This window comes from Dermacentor silvarum, chromosome 3, assembly GCF_013339745.2.
Source record: "Dermacentor silvarum isolate Dsil-2018 chromosome 3, BIME_Dsil_1.4, whole genome shotgun sequence".
Lineage (NCBI taxonomy): Eukaryota > Metazoa > Arthropoda > Arachnida > Ixodida > Ixodidae > Dermacentor > Dermacentor silvarum.
In genome coordinates, this window is record NC_051156.1 from 128,628,613 (window position 1) to 128,650,175 (window position 21,563).

At 47.1% G+C, this 21,563-nt stretch overlaps 2 protein-coding genes across 6 annotated transcripts in view; one reads left to right on the top strand and one right to left on the bottom strand.

Moving 5' to 3' along the window:
* The window catches only part of LOC119445778 (glutathione S-transferase 1-like), a 603,258-nt gene that overhangs the window by 203,922 nt on the left and 377,773 nt on the right, over nucleotides 1–21,563 (bottom strand). The gene's annotated exons all lie outside the window — the stretch shown is intronic.
* Nucleotides 1–21,563, top strand: part of LOC119444777 (glutathione S-transferase 1) — a 63,888-nt gene that overhangs the window by 24,263 nt on the left and 18,062 nt on the right. The window contains exons 2-5 of one of the 5 annotated variants that reach the window (XM_049663631.1): nucleotides 1,853–1,911; nucleotides 3,686–3,827; nucleotides 6,969–7,139; nucleotides 9,003–9,196. The exons of 3 other annotated variants lie outside the window; for them this stretch is intronic. In XM_049663631.1, the coding sequence (XP_049519588.1) occupies nucleotides 1,853–1,911; nucleotides 3,686–3,827; nucleotides 6,969–7,139; nucleotides 9,003–9,140 (510 nt within the window). In that variant the 3' untranslated portion in view covers nucleotides 9,141–9,196. Of the gene's footprint in view, nucleotides 1–1,852; nucleotides 1,912–3,685; nucleotides 3,828–6,968; nucleotides 7,140–9,002; nucleotides 9,197–21,563 lie in introns of those variants that run through there. One more of the 5 variants, XM_049663632.1, reaches the window with a different exon arrangement.

The following is a 21,563-nucleotide window of genomic DNA, read 5'->3' on the forward strand; positions in this document are numbered from 1 at the left end:
TATTTGCTTTTAGAGAGAAATACAATAGCTTATTTCACGCTAGAAGAACGGGGATGCTTTTGCCGGACGTTTGCCGACTAAGCTTGTCTTCGAACTTTGCCACCGTATTTTTTTTTCGCATGCTCGAAGACCTTGCATTTTTACATTCTATGTAACTGAGCATTATTTTTGGTCGTCGAGAGTTCATTATTTGAACCCAGTATTCAATTAATCAAATTGTTTTTAAGCTGTCGTTGTTATTCGCTATTATTCTTCTCGCTTGATACTTCTGTGGTACGAATTATCGCATCTTTAAGTTGTTTCATAATGTTTTTAACTGCTGTGTTCTCTTTATATCTTTTACTGAGGCAGGCAGGTTCTATCAAAGTGTGTAGTAGAGCATTTTGCATGGCCAACCTTTGTTTGCATTGGACTTGGGCGAGTATTTAGGAAACAAAGAAGCAGGAAGAAACAAGGCCTGATTGCGTAAGCGGAATGCCGCTAGAGTTGTTTATCTCTCCGGTTTCGTTCTCGGACTGCCACAGACGCTATTTTCGTGTGTTACCCAAGTTGTCTTTATCTAATCTTATCCAGTTCCAGCTAACGTACACGCCCGCGAAGAGTTCAATAAACTGAGCTAGCAGTATGCGCACTATCTGTATATTTCTGTCATTTGTCTCTAGCGTGTCAATTGCTCTGTTGTTCTCGCCAATTGAATACACACTTTAACTCCACCGTTATCATAAATATCTAACGATATTGAGGGGCACGTAAAGTACTAAATGTGTTAGAAATTAATCCGAAGCCCCCAACTTCCCTGTGTCTCATAGCCTACGTTGCTTCAGGACGTTAAAGCTACCTTTACGTTCAAAATACGAACTATTTGTGCCCAGCTATGGTAACTGCACCGGCTGATCCAGCGAAGCGTTAGCTTCGGTTTGCTGCACCAGCTCAAGTAGCAAAGCAGTGATAGGCTTACGGTTGGCTGCACCGGCTTTTATAGCAAAGCAGCTCTCGGTAAACTGCACCGGCTTTCTTATTAAAGCGAAGCAGGAGCTAGGTTTACATTACTACTTTATTACTTTATCCACTTACTTTATTCATTGTTCTCCCAACAATACGTTAGTTTGTTCAGTCAGGAGTTGTGTCTACTTAGAAGTTGCGACAAACACAAAAGAAGATTATCAAATTTAAAAACCTGTAACTGATCTTTTACGAAAAGTCCCTTCAATTTCCACTATAAACATGGGCGGTAAAGTTTGTAACTGCGAAGTACTAATGTAATTCGTTTGTTTATGGAATGAATTCTCAGATCTTTTTTTTGTAAATTGTGTCCACCAGGGCAGTAATTTATCTAGAGTGACGTAGTTTCAATTAATTTGGCAGGCCTTTTTAAGTGCTGGACATAAAAACAACATTGGCCAATGTATATTCAAGTGGCCAGTGCGATGGCTCTTGCAAATAATTTAAGCGGTAAGCTTAGCATGATATGGATTGTTCGTATTCGATAAGCTATAATAAAGGTCACTTTATTTAAGTAGCTTACAACCAGGTAAAAAGAAGGTGCACGCTGCGAAGTCAACACTGCTGATACGAAAGATTATCCCGTGTTCATAGATCTAGAAAGAAAGGTTCATGAGGGTTGTTTTTTGCGCGCGTTGTTACATCATTCTGAGCAGGGCAGTTCAGCGAACAGGCTAGGAAACATAATGGGAAAAGAAGGCAAGGCTCCAACCTTAAACTTAATCTGTTCCTTCCCGCAATTTTCTTTCGTATTTCCTATTCTGTTCGCCGCAGCGCTTCCTTTCTCATAATAGATGGTATGAAATTTATAATTTTTAGTGCTTTAACCGAAATTCATTTTCGTTTGCAGGTCAACCCATTCCACAAGGTACCTGCCATTGTTGATGACGGCTTCGTTGTTTACGAAAGGTAAAGCCGGATTGTTTTCTATTCACTGTGGTCGTAAACGTAACTGTTTGTTTACATAAGAAGCAGTTTGAATACGGCTTAGTGAGTGCGTGCGTTGCCGGTGTGTTTGACTTCACGAAGGTCTATACAGTTTGATACTGACCTATATGGCCATTTAATGTATGTTGGCGTCTGACCACGACAATTCACATCATATCGTGCTCGACTGAGGCTATAAGAATTTGACTGCAGCAAAAAGCAATACATACTACAATTTCAATAACATTTCTAACTCTTAGGTATCGTGATCTGATTTTAAACAGACAAATCTGTTGCCGTGGGAATTCATTACTCATTTTTTTTCTTTCAATTCGTGACTCTGAAGGCAATCGAGTGCTGGTGAAATGCGATATGCGATCATATGAAAAATACTTTTACCTTTTCAACAACGTCAAGTAAACTGGCAACGCAGGAGGCTGATTTCGAATGAGGGCTTTGAAACTAAAACCACAGACATTCTATAAGTTTTGTGTTTTTGAGGTGCCTAATGTAACGCGTTTGGTACGTTTAGTGTTATAATCACTCTCTCAAAGGCTGAAACGGATCAAAGTGTGACAGGGTATCTCTACTGAAGAGCATTTATTTTGCCAAATGATTTCTGCGGAAGCCCTCAAGGTGGAGGGAAGTTCATGGAATGGACAATTTTCATCCACCCGATTGTAGCACGAAGCTGATAAGGAAACCAATGATGGTTTCCATACGGGTTCCTTTGAAGCTTCATGCTACAGCCTGGTTGGTTATGATTATGCTCTCATCCACTCTTTCAGACACCGGTACTCCATGGTTGATAGCCTAGTGTGTGACTTTCGCATACGTTATTTTTACAGATTTCGCAACTACACGCGAATGGATGAACATGTTTGAAATTAGTAGATAACGATTATAAGAGTCGATGCACTGGTGTGTCCGTTCAAATGTGTCAGGTAAAATACTCGAGTTGGTTTTTTTTAAATTTGCGAGACTTTTAGAAGTCTTGGCAGGCATACGTATTTTCGCATAACATTCGCCTATTTCCCGGTGTTGTCAAGCTGAAGTTGGAAGTCTCAGTAACAGCGAGGCACCTTGCTGATAACGCTGATATTCCGTGTAGAGATCACTGAATCGGTTATCCATTATCTTTTGATATTCAAAAGCCCTTAATTTGCAGCGAACTGAATAACCTATTAAAATCCTTGCGCGCCTTGATCGACTCGCTTTTGGGGATACTATTCTTAGTGCATCACCTCTCAAGATGTGCATAGATTTTCTTTTTTTAACACTTCTTTGTAATAAGAGGATAGGGTGAAGGAATTCTTCAGCCAACGGCCAGCATGCTTGATTTGAGCAGTACCTTGGGTATACAAACTATTCAATAACTTTTAGTAGACAAATATAAATCCATCATCTACCCTGAAGTTACTATCTGAATATGTAAGTTGTAGTTAATGCTCAAAGTCCTAAAACCATGGTGCCTAGTCTTCTTGGTTTGGTGCAGATTTTATGGCCATAGCTAGATTATTTCAAAACAAGGGTGTGACGACTCTGATATCATTTCGAAAAGCCATGCAGTAGTTTATTTATGAACGAAAATTCCGATACTACAACGTGTGAACACTGCCGGAAGCATTAAGGCTATTCGGAAGACTAGTAAAAAAAATTAAGAAGCTTAGTTATATTACTGCACAGGTTTACTTCTCCTGCCCATTGTGCATCGTAAGCCATGCACTCTCTCACATCAGGCGTTGTTGTCTCGCAGCATAGCGATCGCCTACTACCTGGTGCGCAAGTACGCCCCCAAATCCGAGCTTTACCCGGATGACATCAAGGAACGAACCCGCGTCGACCAGGCTCTCGCTGCCCTTTCCGGAACAGTCCATCCCCAGGCAGAGGTCTTCTACGTAAGTTCGCATTTTTGTAGCGTTAGCTACACTGGCCTAGCCAAGCCCGTTTCGCGCGGCACATCAAGAGCCGTGCTGCGCATGCGCAAGGATCAGTGATGTCACACGGCTTGCGCACCTGAGCCACCGGAGCCGGCACCTCTCGCGCACTCCGCCGCCGCCGCGCGCGACTCACCGCCGCCGGTCTGCGCATTCCAGAGGAGTGACGTCGTAGCCGTGGTAGACGCACTGGCGCCGGCGCGCGCTCGCTGCGCAGTCGCCGTCTGACACTGCGCTGGAGCCGCTGCGCTTCTGACTGGCGTTTGCCAGTGTGGTATAGCCATGGAGAAGGAGAGCGCAAATGCTGCTCAACAGCGCAGAAGAACGGAGAAGCTTGACTCATCGGATCCCGAAGTAGTTGCCTGGCAATTAGCGGTTGAGCGTAGGAGGAATGAACAGAAGAAGGCTAAACGTGCTGCGGAGACACTGGAGCAAAGGGACGAACGTCTAGCAAAGCGGCGTCGCCAGGAGGCTGAGCGACGTGCCCGACCACCCCTGCAGCAACAACAAAACGCCGTCGATGACGTCAAGGCTCGCCGATCGACTGAATATACTGTGAAACTCAGCGAAAGCGCCAGTGCGACTCGGACCTTCCAGACGGACTTCGTAAACAATCCGTTTGGATATGTGTGTGACGTGTGCGAAAGACTATGGCACATGAAAGACTTGACGCCGCTGAGTAGTTCCATGCGTGAAACGTTGAGTTTAGCGGCAGCGCCTCAGTGGGCTGAAACCGTGGCGCGGGTTTGTACAACGTGCAAGAACTTTCTCGTTAAGCAGAAGATTCCACTCTTTAGCGTTACCAATCCTTGACAATCTAGACAACCAGGAAAGCTAAGAATAATCAGCTGAACCTTTGCTTACGCTACGTATATCCTGGCATAGCCGAGCTAAGCCACTGCAACTTTTTATTGCGATAGCAATTATATGGACACTTCAACCGGATTTCTGCCGTCGGCGTCGCCGTCGCCGTCGCCGTGAGGTTTCCTATAGATAAAATCTTCGCCGCGTGCCGTATGCCCGAGCGGAAGCGTGCGGGGACGCGCGCTATCACGGAGAGCGAACGCACTCAATCTCCCACGCGCAACCAAGGAAGCGGGAAGCCAGCGCCGGAGGGAGCGGGGGGGGGGGGGCGCACTTCCACTCTGTCAACAACCGCGCTCGTCGCTCGCTCGCACCGTCTCTTATCTCCACACGGCTCTGACCTTTATGCGCCGTGCATTCGCCGCTCAGTTTCCGTTGAAGCGATAGACCGCACGTACCTTCGCCGCTGCGGCGTATCCGCTTGCTGCCAGAGTTTTGACGGTCGTTGTCTGCAGTCATTCAGTGTGATCTATTCATGTTTGTTTGCGCGCGCTCACACCACGCTTGTTCATTCAGTCAGTAATAGTCGGGCCACATTTTCCAACGCACGCTACACATGCAATGCTGCCCGGATCGGCAGTGCAGCGCTACAGGTGTGTCCCTTCGCACGCGCTGCCCACGGGAAGCGCTTCTCATCAACACCACCGTTTCACACGCGTGGTCATCGAGTCTCTCTTCATGTCGGTCTACTTACGCCGCAGCACACCTGCTTACTTAACCAGCTCATGTTTACTACAATTCATATTGCTGCCAAAGCCGCTCACCTTACTTCGTATGACATTGCTGTGTTGCTATCGCATTCATTGCTTCGCCCTTAGGGCGAAACTGTGACATTTTTTTCTTTGTGATTTTGCATATAAAGGCTTGTGTGCTAGGTAGTTTTGCCTTTGATCATGGGTGCAACGTTATTCTGCATAGTTCTGAAATTAACGACAAGAAAAAGAACCGCGGGGCGCGATTTTTATTATTGATATCACAAGAAGCCAACAAACAACGACAATAAGGACGTCATAAGCGAAATTACTTGCACTTACTCAGCGTAATAAAGAAATGATAAATTGTTACAATTGAAAATGGATAAAAATAACTTGCCACAGCTGGGAACAATCCCACGTCTTCTCATTACACGTGAGATGCTCTTACCAACTTATGTTTATCTACAAGAACTAAACCTGGGGCTGTTAACCAGCGCCATAACCCACAAGCCATGCAGGCGTAAGAGCATCACACTCGCAATGCGAAGATGAGGGATCGGCCCCACCAGGGGCACGTTGTTTTTTCATTCATTTTTATTTCGAAAAATTTATTTTGTCTTTAATTACGTTTCTGATGCCAAAATATTTAAACAAACGAAAGTCCTTCGCCATTACCACTCGGCAAAATTAATTCAGAACGTGTAAAAAATGGCGGTTTAGCTCAGCTAACACTGGATATGCAAAGCGAAAGCTTGGTTTAGCCTGGTTAAGTGTTGATTTCACTTGGTTACCCTTTGATTTAGCTGTAATTATTATACTTAAGTGTACTCATCGTTAAGCCAGGTATAAATTATAAGCCGACAAGTCCAAGCGTTTTGCGGGCCGAACGGCTCGCTTTTCCACAGTCTCCGACTCTAGCTTCGCGCGCTTGGCATTCCGGACCCTCTCCAGTGAAGCAGCTCACCGAGCGATATCCGCGGGGTGGTCAGACGCGGCTTGCCGACGACGTCTCAAATCCTCACGATCCAGTCCAACGCTCAGAGAAGACGGCCCGGCTTCGCTTTCATCCATGGTCAAGTTCGCACAGACTAGGCGTGCGCGGCGCTCCTCTTAGCCAGGCGCGCGGCAAGTCACGTGGTCAGGCGGCCACCCAACTGCGGAGAGCCCATGCGCCAAGCTGGCGGCGGCAGTAGCCTAGCTTGCCGCGGCGAGTCACGCTTCTTCCACTCTTGTTGTCTGCGCGGTTCACTTTCATGTAAACTGTTTTTCAGGTTTCCTTCTTCAGCTCAAATATAATCAGCTATCCCAGTACTATTTGTTAGATAACTTTCTGTCCATTTGAGCTATACACTATATCTAGAGAAATGTGTTATTGTCTTGACGTCTCATGGTTGCCTGAAGCTTTGCAACAATGGCACACTAGGACAGCTGAGTGTGGAGTGAACTTCATGATGATGTGATGGCAGTAAATATTAACTTCAAAAGCATTTCTTTCAATATTCAACCGCCGATAACTTCTTATTACCACTAACTTTCCGCGCAGCGTCCTCGCTTCTATCTCAAGACGAAGCCCACTGCAGAAGAAGTGACCGCTTACGAAGAAAATGTTGTCGAGGGTGTCCAGCACCTAGTCGGGGAAGGAAACTACGCCGTCGGCGACAAGGTCACCCTTGCTGATCTCGCAATTGTCTCCCACCTCATTGTGGCTCTCGAGGTAAGAATGCGAACAAGAATTTTTCTTTAAGCTTAGTTAAACGACGAGTATCTCTGTTTGTCATTAGAACGGCGCTTCGCGTAGTCCCTTTTTTCGTTTAGCTGCCTTTGGCATTAGCTATTCAAGGAAAAATATGGCGGCTTTAAAACAGCCTTTGTATGGCTATAAGACAGCATTACAAGATTTATTCTGACTATTTTTAATAAGTGGGTGTTCCTCAGAAAATAGTATTATTTTTCGAGCCGGTTATTCAGTTCCTTTGCACTTTACTCAGACGAAGGTGCAATTTGCTTAAATGATAGCCACGTTTTCAAAAAGAGAGACATAAAGGATTCATAGAAAACAGTAAGAATAATCAAAGCTAGCCATGGTTAGCAATCCCGTACTAAGGGAAAACGTGAGTGGAGAGAACGATATCGAAAGAAGAGCACAGATTTAGTAAACAGCGTACACATTCAATTCATATAGCAGGCTGCGTAATTAGTCCGTGTAGGCCCGTACACCTCAGGAACATAAGTGGAAAGGATATAGCCTTTTACGGGGTGTTAAGCTGAGAACACTGGCCTAGAAATCTCGTTTCCGATAGTGGATGATTGTCAAGTTCATCAAGCCCTCCGAACCTCATTTCCCTTTGAGCGCTAAAGTGTGGCTAGACAGACGCAAAGATGTTTCTAAAGATAATGTAGGCATGTCGCTGTTCCGAGATTCTATATGTAAATTCGCAAGTTAAGAGGCACTTTGCATGTCTTCTGCCTGTTTGTTTTCCAGTTTATATGCGCCTTCTTATAATTTTACACCGCTGACAGCTTCCGTATTCGGCTTGTATCTTCTGTGCTTTTCGATATCTGGTGGTGGTAGTTCTCGCACTTAGCAGTTTGTTACGGGTTCGGATGAAGTCACTTGTTTCAAATTTCGCAACTGTTCCCAAGAAAACAATTTTTCTTTCTTTTACTTAATTTCAGTTTTCTATAGAACCCGTTTTTTAACTTTTGTATTTGTAGTAAAATTAAGAATGAGTCACAAGGTCCTTTCTCGCGATTGCAATTAGGAATTAAACTGCTATTGCTTAGGACCCTTTTATATATATAACAAATAATCTCTGGCAAAAGAATTCCAAAAGTACAGCGTGTCTGCGCTGCTTATATTTTACACTATCAAGTACGAGTTAGCACATAAGTGGCTGCCAGCAATTGTAATAGCATCTACAAGCGTAGATAACAGAAAGTGTCAATGTGCGCCATCTTACTTTACCGCGAGCTTACGCTAGTAAGCGCACACGAACTTCAACACAATCAAGTACACACATCTAGTACTAGCTAGAAAGCTACTGATTGCATTATTTAGAGTAGATTCCAGGCTTTCCCAGTTCAATCTTTTTCTTGTTGCTTTCACTTTGCAATTTTCCACTTTCTAAGTGACGATGTTGTATGCCACTAATGTAGTAAGTGCCACTCTAATCGTGAAACGGGCAATCAATGACTTTATCTTTGACCTGTGTTTACCATCGACCACTTCATAACAGATATTTTTCGATTAGTGTTCCAAACACATGCCCCATCACGCCCAGAAGGCCATTGTGGCTTTCCAAAGATACCGCGAACGTCCTATGCGCAGTAATGGTGCTTTCAGTTTTCCGCGATTTTGTGTATGGGCAACAAACAGCTTTTCTTTACTTATCACCACCGATGTCGTTTTCTATTTTCCTTTCACTTTCCTTACCATAATGCTGAGCAACTTGCAAAAACAGACTAGATCGGTTGAATGACTCAGCCCCATATTCTGTTATATAAGTTCTCTTCCTCTCCCAGTCTTTCTTGCCTCTTCGTATTGTGATAACCACTTGCCCTGCTTGCGTAATTTCAGATCGACTGCATCGACCATGCCAAGTACCCGAAGCTTGCCAGTTATTACGAACGCATGAAGTCGGAGTTGCCTTATTTTGAGGAAATCTACGGGCCTACTATCTGCCACGTGAAGCAGCACTGGGCTTCGCTGCAGTAAACTATCATTCCTTACGCTAAGATACTAATAAACAAGGGAATTCAACTTGCCACGACGGAAAAGTCATCACTAAACGGCTCATTGAAACGCACGTTACTTGAAAGCTTTTCCCATTTGTGTTCACTTCGCTGGCGTCCGACGAACTACGATTTCCGAAGCCGTTCATGGGGGTAACATAGATGGAGCAAAGGCAGTTTTCTGCACTTTAATGTCACAAGAGTTCTTTCGCCAGATTAACTAGTTTGCGTTTTGTATGTTTGTCTGGGTGTAACCTCTGTCGTGCCAACTTTGGTCAGTGTATACGTGAGGCTCTTTAATGAAAATCTTACACGTCAACCTGTGACACTTGGTATGCGGCACTGTGCAAGTTCCTGTCTTCAATGAACCTCTCTCGCACCAATTTGGGTCACTGGGTACCATCATAATCATCATCAGCCTATATTTATGTCCACTGCAGGACGAAGGTTTCTCCCTGCGATCTCCAATTATCCCTGTCTTGCGCGAACTGATTCCAACTTGCACCTGCAAATATCCTAACGTGATCACCCCGCCTAGTTTTCTGCCATCCTCGGCTGCGCTTCCCTTCTCTTGGTATCCATTCTGTAACTTTAATGGTCCACCGGTTATCCATATCCTACGCATTACATGGCCTGGTCAGCTCCATTTATTTTTCACTTAATGTCCAATAAAATATCGGCTATCGCGGTTTGCTCTCTGATCGACACTGCTCACTTCCTCTCCCTTAACGTTAGGGCTAACATGTTTCGTTCCATCGCTCTCTGTGCGGTCCTTAACTTGTTCTCGAGCTTTTTTGTTAACCTCCAAGTTTCTTCCCCATATTTCTGCACTGATAGAATTCAATGATTGTACACTTTTCTTCTCAACGACAGTGGTAAGCTCCCAGCCAGGATTTGGCGATGCCTGCCGTATGCACTTCAACCCAATTTTATTCTTCTGCAAATTTCTTTCTCATGATCGGGGTCCCCTGTGAGTAATTGACCTAGAGAAACGTACTCCTTTACATACTCTAGAGGCTGACTGGTGGTCCTGAATTCTGATTTCCTTGCCAGGCTATTGAGCATTATCTTTGTCTTCTGCATATAAATCTGGGTATGGGTCACTCAGGGGGGTCAATCTGGGTAACTGCGTATGCACCGCTCTTTATTGAACCTCTATCACGCCAACTTGTGGCACTGAGTATGTGGCACTATTAGAGCACTGCACGGGCTAATTCTTTCAGCCAGGGCCCGGCCCGGGCCCGTTTTTACGTTGGGCTGCCCGCCCGAGCACGCCCGAAAGTTTTATGGCGAGACCCGGGCCCGGCCCGGCCCCGAAGATTATTTGCGTTACCCGCCCGGCTCGGCCCGACTCGAAACCGGCCCGAACCCGGCCCGAGACCGAAGAAGACTACCGAACCGCATTAAAAAAATAAAATAAAGAAGAGAATGAAAATAATTTATTCTTAAGGCATAAATACATGTCATATGCAATTATGAACACCATTTTAGCGGTCTGAACGCAAATACCAGCGCGCAAAGTCGTAGGAATGACCCTGCCGAGCAGTATCGCCAGCAGTTTCCCACAGCGCGTTCTTGATGCGGCCCAATACACTTCTATCGCAGCGCCGCCACAGTATTTTTCCACGTCGGGCGCCTCACTGCAAAGCATGCGCCACCCCAGCCACTCGTCCCACCTCAACCGTATTCTAGTACACTCTAGCCGAAGCTACGACCGGTCTTGAGCGCAGCGCATGGATGGAGTAAATGGAGAAAGCTTCTCGTTCCTCCATGGTGCAGCATAATGTGCTGCAGTAGGGCGGTCGGTTGAGAACATGCGTGCAATCATGCATGGACGCAGTGCCATATTTCAGCCGCATGACCTATTATCTTACCAGTCATCGCTTTACCAATTCGCCTTTGAAGAATCTGGAAGTGGCGAACGCGCTTGCACCGCGCTGAAAGCATTATTTACATTGATTTAGGTGAGCAATACAAGGGTGTGCTTTGGTTTGAGGCGACTTCGGTCTTTCTGGAATTTTACATTCTGTTCAAACAGTGCAAAATACGTCGGAAGAAAAAAAGGCAAGTACACAGCAGTCGCACTGCTAGCTTCCAGCTGCGCCGGGGCAACATATTTTTCAGATTCGAGACGCGCGAGGATAACTTGCTGCCGCTACATGCACACCTCTAGAAAGTCCGAGCCCTGCTCGGGCCCACGTCAAAATACCCGAGCTCGGCGCGGGCCCGGGTCAAAAACCACAGGCTGTGCCCGAGCCCGGCCCGAGCCCGTGAAAAAACTGCCCTACCCGGCCAGACCCGGCCCACGTGCCGGGCCGGGCTCGGGCTTTCGGGTAAGCCCGAGCCCGTGCAGTGCTCTAGGAACTATACATGTGCCGTATCTTCAATAAACCTTTTTGGCGCCAACATTGGTCACAGGGTATGGGCCGCTCTTCAATAAACTTCTATCACGCTAACTTACCGTACCGGGTATGTTTCTCTGGTTACGTCCCTCTCTTCAATAAACCTCTTTCATGCATCCGAAGCCCGAGGCGGAGCGGTAGATCGGGGGAGCCAGTAAAAACGACACTACCCCCAACCCGCCAAAACGTGGGGCAAATTGACCAGGCACCGAGATGGATACATCCGCGTCGGCAACAAGCACGGACATTATACGAACCACGGTAGAGGAATGCCTGCAAGGGGCCATCGCGAAGGCGCTAGAAACCGCAGTTGCAACAACGTCTCAAACCTTAAAAGAACAACAGGATAAGCAACTTTCAGAACTAGCTCATAAGGTCTTTATGGCTATCAAGAAACTAGAGCGCCGTTTGACAGACGTAGAGGAACATTCTGTTAGGCTCAAGGGAACCATCGCAAAGAAAGCACCCCCCCCCCCCCCTTGACGATGCCTTCGCCTCCCAGCTCCAGCCCTACCACTTACTGTATCTGGCAGTGGAAATGCCAAGGCTTCTCAAGCAAACGCGGAATACTTCAACAAAGCTTACGCACACATCACATTGCCCACCAGACGTCATTGCACTTCACGAGCCCTTGATCGAGGTAAAAGTAACAAGCTATGCGGCCTACAAGCCAAACACAAACACGGATAAGAGGGTGACCGTGGTCACGCAAGTGAGCCGCAACATAGGGGTAGTACAACATGACTTTCACTCGGACGGACCTCCACATTTCTTCATCAAAGTAATTGCTCACACGCGGAAAGAGCGCTGCAGACTCTTTATAATGAACATATACAGCATCCCCAAACTCCAACATAGATTTCACAGACGCCTTGGCGCAGCGGATAAGGCTGCGAAAGGCTTTCCTGTAGTGGTCGTTGGTGACTTCAACGCTTCGGCATCAGCATGGGGTTACTCCTACTACAGAAAAAAAAGGCCGCCAATTGTTGGCGGATATCCAACAACTACCATATGCAGTGGTCACGGATTCTACGCAGCCCACACGCGTTTGTAACAGAAACACCACACCGGATCTCACACTGGTCAAGCGAGCCTCCCTAACAGAATGGCACAATACCGGCCAAACCTTCGGCAGCGATCACTCCGTTCTGCAAACGCTTATCACAGCCGGTCCACGTAAACGGGTAGGGCGAACACTTAGCGTCAGGGACAGGGATGCCTTGCGGGCCCGCAGGGTAGCACGTACCTCTCCCCTGTAGGGCCTGCGCCCGACCTTGAGACATGGACCAACGACCTCCTTGCTAACGCGGAGGCGGAGACAAAATGGGTGTCGGAAGGTGTAGGCATCCAGCAGCTCGACAGTAAATAACTTCCCATGTTAGAGGCTCTGGCAGGGCTCACGAAACACTACCAGATCCATAAACTCAATCGCACGCTCCCCAACCGAATTGGGATCTTTAACAGGGACATCGAAAAGTACGCGCTGTAGCTAACCAACCAACAATAGCATATCGTATGTGATGGCATGCAACGGCCAACCCAATCTCCCCCAAACCTAGAACATTCTGAGGTTCCTTCTGGACGCACAAACCACCAAACAGCACAACGACACAACATACAGAAGCTCCTACATCAAGCGCAGGCTACCATCAAAGAGATACTGAGGAACCTCACCACCAAACACCTCGGCGAGCAGGTGACTCAACCGCAGATGCCCAACACAGGTCTGGAGAACGTCTCCCTGGACGCCCCTATCACCTTAGCAGAAATGCAAGCAGTGGTACGCAACCTTCGGCCGAACTCAGAACCGGGGGATGATCGAATCACCAATCGGCTTCTTCGAAACGCGGACGACGACACTCTTACGGCCCTGCTGCACATATCAATATCGTGTGGGAGTCGGGCTCCTAGCCTGCATCATGGAAACGCGCCCATATATTCCTCATTCCCAAATCGTGCAAACCTTTACAATTAGCCAGCTACTGCCCCAATATATCACCTCATGCACCAGTAAGGCCATGGAGCATGTCGTTCTTACACGGCTTATTGAAGACGTGGATAAGGAAGACAAGTTACTGCACACCATGATCAGCTTCCGTCCACAGATGTCCATACAGGATGTCATGCTTCAACTTCAGCATGAAGTAGTTGACGCCCGGCAGGGAATTAAACTGTACACGAGGGTCATACTCAGGCTAGTCCTTACTAAAGTGTTTGATAACGTCAAGCACAGTGCTATTTTCGAAGCACTCTCGCAACTAAACGTGGGTACAAATACCTATCGCTACATTGAAAACTTTCTCTCCAACCGCACCGCCAGATTCACAATAGGAGGGCTCCAATCGGAGTTTATCTTGCAAGGGCACACCACAAGGGTCCATCCTCTCTCCCATGCTTTTTAACACCGCCATCCTGCGGCTCCCAGTGCAGCTGTCAGCCATCCCACACCTCCATCACTATCTATACGCGGATGACATCACCCTCTGGACTGCTGGAGGCAGTGACGGCGAAATCCAAGGGACCCTACAAGAACCAATCAACATGTTGGTAAGGTACGTCGAACCACGAGGATTTTCATGTTCGCCAGCTGAATCCGGATTACTTATTTTAGCTCCCGCTACGCAATGCCGAACGACTCCTGAGAGCCCGAACCCCATCGCGCTGGAAGTCAAAGGTCATCCCAAGCCCTGCGTGCCTAGCCTGCGAGTCCTGGGGTTCCATATACAGTACAACCGTAAAAACACAGATATTATCCAACGCCTCAGCAACGAAGCTACTCAAATAGGAAGGCTCATCTCGCGCATCGCCACCAAACACACGGGAATAGAGGACAACCTTATATAGTTGGTACAAGCCTTCATTATCAGCCGAATCGGCTACGTCACACCCTTCGTATGCATTTCCAACAACGAGAAACACAGCATTAACATCATTATAAAGAAAGCATAGAAGCATGCCCTGCATGTCCGTCAATCGACGGCGAATCAGAAGCTAATAGAATTGCGCCTACATAACACCATCAATGAGTTCATTGAGGCCGAGCACATTGCACACTAAAAGCGCTTCTCACAATCAAAGACCGGGCGTCATATCCTGCGCAATCTGGACATCCAGTACCTATGCACACCGGAGCCAGGCCACCCATGGCCCCGGACCTCAGATAGGCGTTCGTCATCTCTCCCATCCCATGCAATGTGCAACCTGCCTACAATGCGGAACGGCACACTGACAGCGCCAGACAACTCAACAAGCGTTACGAGGAGGCCACACATACAGCTTGCGCAGACGCCGCGGAGTACCGCCACCCAGCGACCATGGCCCTAGCTGTGGTCACGGAACCGAACCATACCACTACCACCACCAGATCAATACGCAGCGCAGAAACCGAAGAGAGTGAAGAAGCTTCCATCGCTTTAACCTATGCAATGACTACGGCCTCCTGCCTCATTAGCGACTCCAAGTCGTCTATCCGTACTTCACCAGAGGCCTCATCTCCCCGCAAGCAAACCGCATACTGCAAGCACATCCCCATCCCGTCGCCGCTCCGTTCAGTTAATCAGGGCCGCAGGTCATTTGAGCCTTGCCGGGAACGAAGGCGCTCACGATGCTGCCCGAGAAGTCGTCCACCGGGTGCGTCAGCCGTAATCGGAGCAACGAAACCCCCGACGACCCGCATCCCAGCGGGCTGAAAATGAGGCAGACGTCTCCTGGCGCGGCTACGCGAAAGACAGAACGGTCACATATGGTGTAACCCTCATGCATTACCGTAAGGCAAGAATGAAGTACCCAACTCCGGACATGTGACTCAATAAGCACCAGTCGACAACATGGCAATTATTACAGAAACGCACATTCCCCACACCCTCGCTGTACATTCACATCTGCCCAGACGTTTACACACCACAATGCAAAGCGTGTGGGGCGGCTCGCGCCGATCTCGAGCACATTATCTGGGCATTTCCCACAGGGACACACACCACTGAACCCAGCACCAATCCTACATCTCAAATCACCATGCACGAGCAGTGGGAGGCTGTGCTGCTCAGCGCATGCCCGTAGGACCGACTCAGTGCAGTCCGGCTGGCTGACGCCGCCGCCAAGACTCAAGGCCTGGCCGCCGCCTGAGGAGGAGAGTCTGGTGGGGCTAGTCTCCCGGCCCCCGCCTCCCTTGACCCCAGCAAGGACAACCAATAAAATTTTGTCTCTCTCTCTTTCGTGCCAACTTCGGTCAGTCGGTATGTGCCACTGGTTATGTGCCGCTGTTCCTTGAACTTCTTTCACGCCAACTTGGTTCGCTGAGTCGGTGGCATTGTGCATGTGTCGTGTCTTCAGTGAACCTCTTTGACGCCAAGTTGGGTTATGGGTACCTGCCCCACGTCAATGAACCTCTTTCCTGCCAACTTGGGTCACTGGGTATCTGCCGCGCTTCCGAGAACATTTTTGACCTCAACTTGAGTGACTGGGTACGTGCCCTACGTCGATTATTTTTTTTTCAATCGAACTTAAGTAATTGGTTATGCCCCGCTCTTCAATGGAAATAAAATTCGTTAAAGTGTGAAAAACGTCAGTCTCACTCGAAAGGCGATACATTGATAGCAATAGCAAAGTACCAGACAGCAGCACGAAATGAGGTTCGTAGTATTATAGGCCGTATAAATTGCAGTAAAATTGCCGTACTCTCACACATACCAAGTATAGTGTTACGCATGCACTGCTTAACATGAATAGCTCTTATTCAATAACCACGAGCACTCGCTGCAAAACGCTGGCGTGATGAAGAGCGCCAGCAGCGGCGAGCCTACGCTTGGTGCTGCCTATCGCTTCAACGTGCCTCCCAAGCTTGAGAGTACGCGAGCTCCAGCACTAGGCACGCGGGAAGATGGTCCACATGAATCCTCTGGCCATCTCAGCTAGCCCACCATTTGCGCACGCCAAAGATTACCTCCAAAGGGGCGCCTATGGGCTGCGTATGCGCTCAGCGGCGCCATTGGCAACCATAGCTGGGTAAGAGAATGAGGCGCGCATTTGATCACGTTACCGCGCGCTCATCTTTCCCCCTCCCATTTGCACGCGCTTGATCGCGTGACCTCCAAGACTGGGTGCGTGGGAAGACGGTGCGAATGAAGTCATCATCCTGCGCACTTGAACTTTATACGGATCGCTGTAGCGGTGAAGATCCCGGCGAAGCCAACGGCGAAAATTCGCGTGGTGTGGTGATATAATTGCATCAAAAATATTTCAAATCGACATTATGCAGTGAGCACTCGAAGAACTGCAGAAAAACGTCTTCTAAGGTAACGAGAGAGAGAGAGAGAGGTGGGGAGAGGGTCTAAGGGAAAGGCAGGGAGGTTAATCAAGGTGAGCTGGGTAAGCTAACCTGCACTGGGGAATGGAGAAAGCAGACTAAGAGATGAGAAGGAAGAGAGAAGTTCTGTCCTTTGCACGGTACACACTCAATCAAGCGGTCATCATCAATCACGAGTGGTCATAGAGGCTGGTGCTTTCAAGAACCTAGCAGCGCTTTCATTGCTTTATACAACACGGGCCCACGATGTCACGGTCCCAAGAGTTTTTTGGCTTTGTTAAGCCTCTCATACAAGGGGCATAAATCTGTGCCGAGGCCAATCGTCTCATCTTTGTAGGTTGACTAGACACCCATAATATGTTTAATCGCTTCTTTGCGCGCATAGAGTATAACCTCCACCCTCAACTTCGGTTGCTGGACCTCTCTTCTAGCGCTTCGTGATCCAAGCTTTACATTTTTGTAGCAGAGACTCGGTTATAGCGTTAACGATCATCAAAAGGAAAGCAGTCTCACGCAACCTCAAAAAGGTTGCTAACCGTCATGGTATACCTCTTGTTTTTTCTGAGCCCAACAAGCTATCGAAGCTGTGCTCTCGAGTTTGCGGTGAGAGTAGGCGCGGCTGCCACACTACGCATGAGATACCCTTTGTCAAGTGCGCTAGAGGGGTTGTCTATGCCATCCTCTTTCCCCCTTGTGGGCAGTTGTATATCGGCCTAACTGGACGTTGCGTGAACGAACGCTTAAGAAAAACGCGCAAAAAATAAACAAAAACGAGGATAAGGGCGCACATATGGTGGCGCATGTTACCGCGTGTCGGTGTGATAGATTTTCTGAGACAACCACTTTGGGCAGGAGCAGCAACGCTTCTTCTAAACTTGCTCTGGAGGCCTTCTTTATCAGGAAGAAAGAGATTGGCGTTTTAGTGAGCCGTCTATCTTATTACTTGATGCTGAATTTGATTTCTTGCGCAACCGCCTTTTATGTACACGCGGCCGTTCTTATTGTTCAGTATGCGCATGTGCGACAAGGGGATGTATATGTAAAATCCTTCCCTTCCACTAAACAGTCGTGGAGCATGTCGTGGAGTAGCACTTGTCCTTGTCTCCTCTTCTTGTGTCTTTTTTATTGCACTAAGTGACATGCTCCGTTATGGAAAACCAACTAGCCCAACATTTATTTCTTCTATAACTTTACCTTTGCTTCAGATTTCGCAGCCTGCCGTCTAGCCATATCTACTGTATGAGTGGATGCAGCCTGTCACTGGCGCTTAAGCGCACGCGCAGACGGCCCAGCCGGCGCGCCATCCATTGCGATACTGACCAAGCGCCGGCAAAGCAGCCGTTAGACCCTCGCCTAGTCACGTGTTACCGCAGTAGCGACGGTCCGAGCGAGTGCAGCTGCGACGCGTCTCCGCAGAAGATCACGTGGCATGACGTCATACCTGTCACACTTGCGCTCCAGCGGCTCGCGCTCCGGCGGCTCAAGGTTATTGCGACGCGATGAATGACCTTGCGAGACATGGTGCACAAGAGCTTTCACTCTAAAAAAAATCTTCCTGCTCTACGATCCAGCCGATACTACTAAGAAAGTATCTCTGCAAAAGGCTATAGCCAGGACGCTAAATGGAGGCAGCAGTAGAGAGGATAGTCTGGGGAGAGCGAGCTCACTGACCCTCTTCAAGTTCCGAAAGTTAATTTGCTGGTAAATCAAACGTGTTTCTATCGTAACTTCATGCAACCCTTGGGTGGATGACTATTGCCCCGTTTCCAAAGAACCAAAAACACCTACTTCGGCTATCTTGCCGCGCCACAACTCAATTTCTAGCAAAGTTGTTTATTTCACTCTGTTGCAACAATAATTTCCGTTAGCTGTAATGGCATGACTAGTCCGTTTGAAACTTTGCCCACATACCCCCATTTTCGTTAAATTTGATATATGTGGCACTCATATTTCTCCCAAGGCAACGGGATCAATTCTGCGTTGAGTTCATAAAACACACTTATAACGGTCCGGATCACTTGTATATATAACATACTACTAATGCACCAGTTAGCACACACATTTTTCTGTTCGCGTACACATTACGTCCATTGTCCATGATTTAAAGAAATATAAACAAGATGACTTGCTCATGTTCTCCAACGACAGCGGAGTAATCTCCTGCAATCCTCGTAGAACACACAAATTAGAGAAATGAACGAGAGTCATTACTTTGTTACAACGCCTCTAACGCCTCTGATTAGGCCAGCAACCTTAAAGTTTCCCCACACATTGCGCGAAACAAGTACGTCCATGTCCGCCATATAGAAGCGTGGTGCAGAGTAGAGTTCTCCCGAAACATGGGAAACATAGTTAATCACGGCAGTATATCACACTGTTGAACACATGCTTGCGAAACTTTTTGCAAGCTCTGTATCTTATCCGCGCTCATTTAACTTCGAAGGTCGCACACAGCATATCCGTTGCGATGCACCCCCCTCCACCCCCCACCCCCCAACCATTCGCGCTAGATATGCTTACAAATGCATTTGTTGTTCTGCCCGAGCTGCGGGAGAAATTCTGCAGCACTCGTATAGTATACACTCAAAACGCTCAGAGAGAGAGAGAGAGAGAGAAGAGACTTTATTTGCACCCGTCAACTAGATGACGGGGTAGATGCTTCAGCCTAAACCCACACTCATCCTCCCTAACCGTCGACCGGGATCCCTTGGGACGCGGCGGCGGTCAGGGCGAGACCGATGACTTGCCGAAGAAGAACTTGCATTTTCTTCTTCGTTGAGTAGCAAGGACTCCCAGGATTCTCTGCATCTATCTGGCTCATCAAAGTTAGGACAGGTCCAAACCATGTAGACTAAGTCCGAACGCTCCGAAGAAATTCAATGCATAATGTATTGCAATCGCTGCACTTCACCCAAACAATTTGAATTTTGCCTACAGATAACCGGTAAATTGCGACTATTTCCCCCAAAAATGAATTTGGTGTAACGTAGAGTTCGCCTCGGGACGCTGGACACCATAGCATAAAGGTATCATCTAACGCTTCGAAGCACTTTCTAACATAAAATTTTACAACGGCTCTGTTTATGTCACGACGATGTATTTCGCAGACAGATCTTCCATAGCGTTTCCCCCAATTTGGCAGAATTATAATTTGGTGTCGTTTGGCAACTATGCGAGAGTAGTGGTAAAAATTTTGCGCCACTTGTAAAACACGCTAATATCCCTCCGTAGCACTTGCATACCAAGATTATTGCATAGGCCACATATAACCCAAATATATTGAATTTTGCCTACTCATTAGCCATAACGCGCCTCTGATTTGAACCAAGTAAGCAAGATGCCTTGTTTAGTCCACCAACGGCGCAGGGGAAAGCAACTATACACCTCATATAACACATGAAAACAAGGGAGAAACGAGGGTTCAGTAATTATTTCAAGTGATTCTAAATGAGCAAGGAACATGGACGTTTCGCGACAGACTACTCAAAGCTCCACCCTCCTTTTCGTTTAATATGGAGTGGGCATCTTGTAAATTTGTGTTATGACCTTGGGAAATATTTCTCATATCAGCTGTATGACACCCTAGCACACTCGAATGAGTAATTTTCTACAAAGGTTGTAAAGAGCTTACACGGATTAAATATTTATAGTGCGTCTGTCACAACATGCTTCCCACTTCAACTAAATATAAACAACGTGCCTCGCAAGGTTCACCGAAGAGACCGGTAAAAACAAGCCCAGACCTCGTATACCGCATGAAAATTGGAAGAGTATAGGTGTATTCAGTAATTATTCGGAAAGCACAATAATTAACCTACTCGCTTGAAACTTGCGGTACATCTCAACCGTAGAATGACATCTATTCCGACTTAAATTTGAAATCACTGCCTCTTTTGGTCCTCCCAATGAGATGGGGAAACTTTGTTACTGTTTTATATAACACCTCTAAACAGGCTGTAAACGATTCTCACTTACGCCTTAGTGACCCACAATGCTCAATATCTGCTTTGCTGATTGCCCCAAAAAGTTCTCACATTTTCTTGAAATATAAACCTTGTGAATTAATTTTTTTCAGATAACTGTGAGAACTGGCCTAGAATGTTTTTAACACTTCAAATCGCATTGCCATATTCTCTCTAAAACGATTCGTACTAACCCGTTCCGACAAATCTTGACTTTGAATAAGACGGCAGCTAATGTTCTGACCAAAGGAACTTCATCTGTGACTGGCCTTGTAAACAATGTTCCGGGTTTTGTTTGCACAGCTGCCGGTAATGGTCAGTCACTAGGTGACTAAATGCAAATTCTGAAAAGCCAGTGCCGTCACTGCTTATTAGGAACATATTAACATATCCACGGCTACTTGGTTCTCTACGAGAAAAGTAGAAAGTTACCTATCAATAAAGGGGTCAGGCAAGGAGACACAATCTCTCCAATGCTATTCACTGCATGGTTAGAACTATTCAAGCTCTTAGACTGGGAAGGCTTAGGAGTGAGGATCACCAGCGAATATCTCAGCAACCTTTGGTTTCCAGATGACATTGTCCTATTCAGCAACAATGGGGACGGATTACAATAAATGATTGAGGACCTTAACCAAGAAAGTCTAAGAGATGGGATTGAGGATTAATATACAGAAGACAAAGATAGTGTTCAAGAGCCTGGCAAGGGGACAAGAATTCAGGATCGCCAGTCAGCC